The following is a 3,824-nucleotide window of genomic DNA, read 5'->3' on the forward strand; positions in this document are numbered from 1 at the left end:
TAATTAAATAATATGATTCCATATTAATATATTAGAACTTATAATATATTAATATTAATCATAAATTTACTATTCTCAAAAGACTATCCATATAAATTGTGTTGGTGAAGTGCAACCCAAATGGACCATGGCGGGTCGGGTCAAGTACATACCAAATATAATTATAGACATAGACATTAATCCAACAGAAACTTCATTTGAAAAACAACCAGAAGTGGATTATCTAGAAGGTATGGTGAGTGATGATAGTGGAGAGGCTTTCTACTCTAAGAGTGGCCATGGTTCTGAGGATAGTGGAGATGATTCTGGTGACAGTGAATACAATGTGGATGAGTCTAACATACAATTTGATGTAGAAGTAGACATGAGTGAATTCCATAATCCTGTTGATGTTGATGAACATGCAATTTTGAACAATCATTCAAAAGATGAACAGATTGACATGGTTGATGATGAGTTGGAAGTTATTGCCAATGATGATTATCAATTTGCAGGATTTCCTGAAGATAATAGGAAGAGACTGCTAAAAGATTTAAGTAAGTCAAGTACATGCTCACATGGAGAGGTTCATGTTAAACCATTTCAGATTGGCCAGGTCCTCAAAACCAAGCTTGATGTTAAAAACTACATGAACTCACATGTTGTAGCAACAAGGAGGTCCTTATACCTAGCCAAAAATGATAAAATTCGGATTAGGGTGAAATGTAAAGGTGTTATAAGTAAGCCTTCTATAGGATTTGATGGTGGTGGACCCTCAACTAGAAGTAGGGCATAGTGCAAGGGTAAAGATGTAATTGCGAATAAAGGTACATGTCCATGGGCAGTCCAAATATCGAGGGCTAATGAAAATCAGGATTGGTTGGTGAGAACAGTACAAGATGAGCATAAATGTTTGCAAACAAGGGCGGTTAAAGCTTGCACTTCGAGATACGTAGCAAACTTAATTGTTCAAAAAATACAGAGTAACCCTAAAATTCCAGTGAAAGCTTTACATGAAAAGTTGTGCAAGAAACTGGAGGTAGGAATCTCATTGAAAAAGGTCGCCAGGGCAAAGTCAATGGCTGAGTGTGTCATTAGTGGGGACTACCAAGTACAATATGGATTTTTGATGGATTATGTGTTCGAGCTACTCAACACTAATCCTTGTACAACAGTTCAGATTGATGTGTATCCAAAAACCTCCCTATCTATTACCACAAGAACTTTTAGAAAAATATATGTCTGTTTAGGTGCATTGAAGTTAGGATTCAAATCTGGTTTAAGAGATTTTCTAGCTTTGGATGATACTTTTATGAAGGGCCCTTACCCTGGGCAAGTGTTAACTGTTGTAGGGCTGGACTCAAACAATGGCATATACCCTGTAGCATATGCAGTGGTAGAGATAGAATCAACAAGTAGTTGGACCTATTTTTTGGAAATGTTAGGAGAAGATTTGGATCTGGGACCAAATTCGAAATTTACCTTCATTTTAGATAGACAAAAGGTGTGTATCACCTAACTTTTTTTTATTACCTTTTCTAAATACATTTGGTTAACTGATGTTGCATACATTGACTTTTGTTTAGGGAATAATACCAGCAATGGAGAAGGTATTCCCCAGTGCAGAACACAGGTTCTGTTTGAGGCATATCCAGGAAAACATGAAGAAACAGTGGAAAGGAAAAGACTTAAGTGACCAGCTTTGGGAGTGTGGTAGAGCACCAACAGACAATCATTTTAACAGAGCAATGGATGAGTTGAAGAAGATCAATGCAGAGGCTCATGCTTGGGTGTCTAAGATCCCAGCAAACACGTGGGCTAAATCTCACTTTAGTGGTAAGTTTCTTGAAATTTATTGAGAAATGTTAATCTTCCTTGTTGTGTGTTTACTATATGTGTAATTATCTTCTCTTAATATCTATTATTCAGGAAGGGCACATACTGATTGTTTGTTGAATAACCTTTGTGAGGTATCCAATTCTAAGCTAGATGAAGGTAGGGATAAACCTATTATCACTTGCTTAGAGTATATTAGAGAGTATCTTATGAAGAGGTTATGTGTGGTGCAAAAGGAAATAGATAAGTGTGAAGGACTTCTAACCCCTACTACAACTACACTGTTTAAAAAGATTAAGACTGATGCATCAAAGTATGTGGCTAATTACAATGGGGCGGGAAAGTACCAAGTGACAAGCACATGGCAAGACCAATATGTGGTAAATTTGAATGATCAGAGTTGTAGTTGTAGGTTTTGGGAGATTACAGGTTTCACATGTAGACATGCTGTTTGTGCTATATGGGACAAAATTGAAAATGGTGAAAATGTCCCACATGTTGATGAATGGGTCCATCCTTGCTGTAGGTTATCAACATGGAAAGCCATGTATTTCAAAAAAATTGATCCATTGAATGGACGTACAATGTGGCCTAAAAGTGATTTCCCATTCATTTTACTTCCACCAAAACATAAGACACATGTTTATATTTAAAGTACACCAAATATATAGTATACATGTGAACATGGAATGAATTCAATTTTAACTATTGTATATCAATATGTGTAGGTTGGGAGGCCTAAGAAGAAGAGAAGGATGGGTGTTGATGAGCCAAATAGCCAATCTGGTAGATTGAGTAGGAAATATTTGGTAGTCACTTGTTCAAAGTGTCATAACAAAGGGCACAATTCCAGAACATGTAAAGGGTAGGGAGGCAGTGGTGAAGTTGGAGGGGGCTAAAAACTATTTTTAGTGGTTATTAGGAACTTGAAAACCTTGCATGTGTACTTGTTTGAAGATGTGTTAAGAACTTGAAAACTTTGCATGTAATGCTTGTGTTGTAGGTCTTTTGAAAATTTTGCATCATGGTTGTGTTAAGAACTTTATAACTTTGAATGTAATTGTGTGTATGCACTTTTTGGTAATGAATTAATATGTTTAGTGTACTAGCCTTCACATATCAATTAATAACATTGTACATTTCAATTGCAAATGAAAACCATCTTCAAGATGCATTTACAATACACTTAATAATTGCATTTCAAAAACATTCAAGAAATTGAACAATGAACTATAACAAACTACATTCCATTACCATTACCACTTCATTACACATTAATCTGATACATAAACCAAATACAACAATACCAATTCCCAAACCACCTACATAAACTGAAAACAAAAAAACCCCTATCCGATTAAAATTAAAAAAAAAAAACCCTGCAATGGTTACAAACCAAAAACCAAAACTCCATTACCATCCAAACCTTCACAAGATACTTAGAGATTAAAATAATACAAAAAAAAAACACCCATGAACAAAACAACATCAGTTGGTAGTTCCACAATTCTGCAGTTACAATGGCAACCCTCTCTTCCAATCGATTCTTTGATCTTATCAAACCTGGAATCACCACCAATGCCCTAGCATACATAGGAGGATCAGACCATCGAATGAAACCACATCTTATACAGTTCCAAAATTTTCTTCCAAGGTTACGACCATCCATGAAGTGATCTTCGTTGCTTCATTCCCACACCTGCAAGTCACCATCTTTGAATCAGAAGCGATTCAATGTCGTGAAGGGTGCAATAGTAACAGTGGAAAGGAGGAGAAGAGAGATGAGGACTGATAAAGCTAAAAGGGAAACCAAAAATCGGACATGCAATTTCTTTTAAAGAGAGAATGTTACAACTGAAATGACAAAATTACCCCTGCAATATTTTATTAAAAAATGAGTTAACGGTGAAATGCTAACGGAGTGAGTCGGGAGGACCATTTGTTAAAAGTTTTGAAACCACAGGGACCATCTGTGAGGTTTTTTGAACTTAGGGACTAAACTTGATATT

The 3,824-nt window shown here is 36.0% G+C and overlaps 1 protein-coding gene across 1 annotated transcript; it reads left to right on the forward strand.

Annotated features, from left to right (window-relative positions):
- The first annotated feature begins 232 nt into the window (after positions 1-232).
- LOC145035678 (uncharacterized) lies at positions 233-2,684 on the forward strand. The gene is made up of 5 exons (XM_078984188.1): positions 233-719; positions 825-1,483; positions 1,566-1,815; positions 1,909-2,456; positions 2,544-2,684. Exons 1-5 carry the CDS (start codon positions 233-235, stop codon positions 2,682-2,684), a joined length of 2,085 nt encoding a protein of 694 aa, XP_078840314.1.
- The last annotated feature ends 1,140 nt before the right edge of the window (positions 2,685-3,824 follow it).

Source organism: Lactuca saligna, chromosome 3 (genome assembly GCF_052625555.1).
Source record: "Lactuca saligna cultivar CGN05327 chromosome 3, ASM5262555v1, whole genome shotgun sequence".
In the NCBI taxonomy this organism is placed as follows: domain Eukaryota; kingdom Viridiplantae; phylum Streptophyta; class Magnoliopsida; order Asterales; family Asteraceae; genus Lactuca; species Lactuca saligna.

Excerpts from the sequence above, each read along its gene's own strand:
- LOC145035678 (XM_078984188.1), top strand. The coding sequence starts at position 233 with ATGGTGAGTGATGATAGTGGAGAGGCTTTCTACTCTAAGAGTGGCCAT. Across the intron at positions 720-824 it reads GAAATGTAAAGGTGTTATAA|TCCAAATATCGAGGGCTAAT; the intron begins GTAAGCCTTCTA and ends GTCCATGGGCAG. Across the intron at positions 1,484-1,565 it reads TCATTTTAGATAGACAAAAG|GGAATAATACCAGCAATGGA; the intron begins GTGTGTATCACC and ends ACTTTTGTTTAG.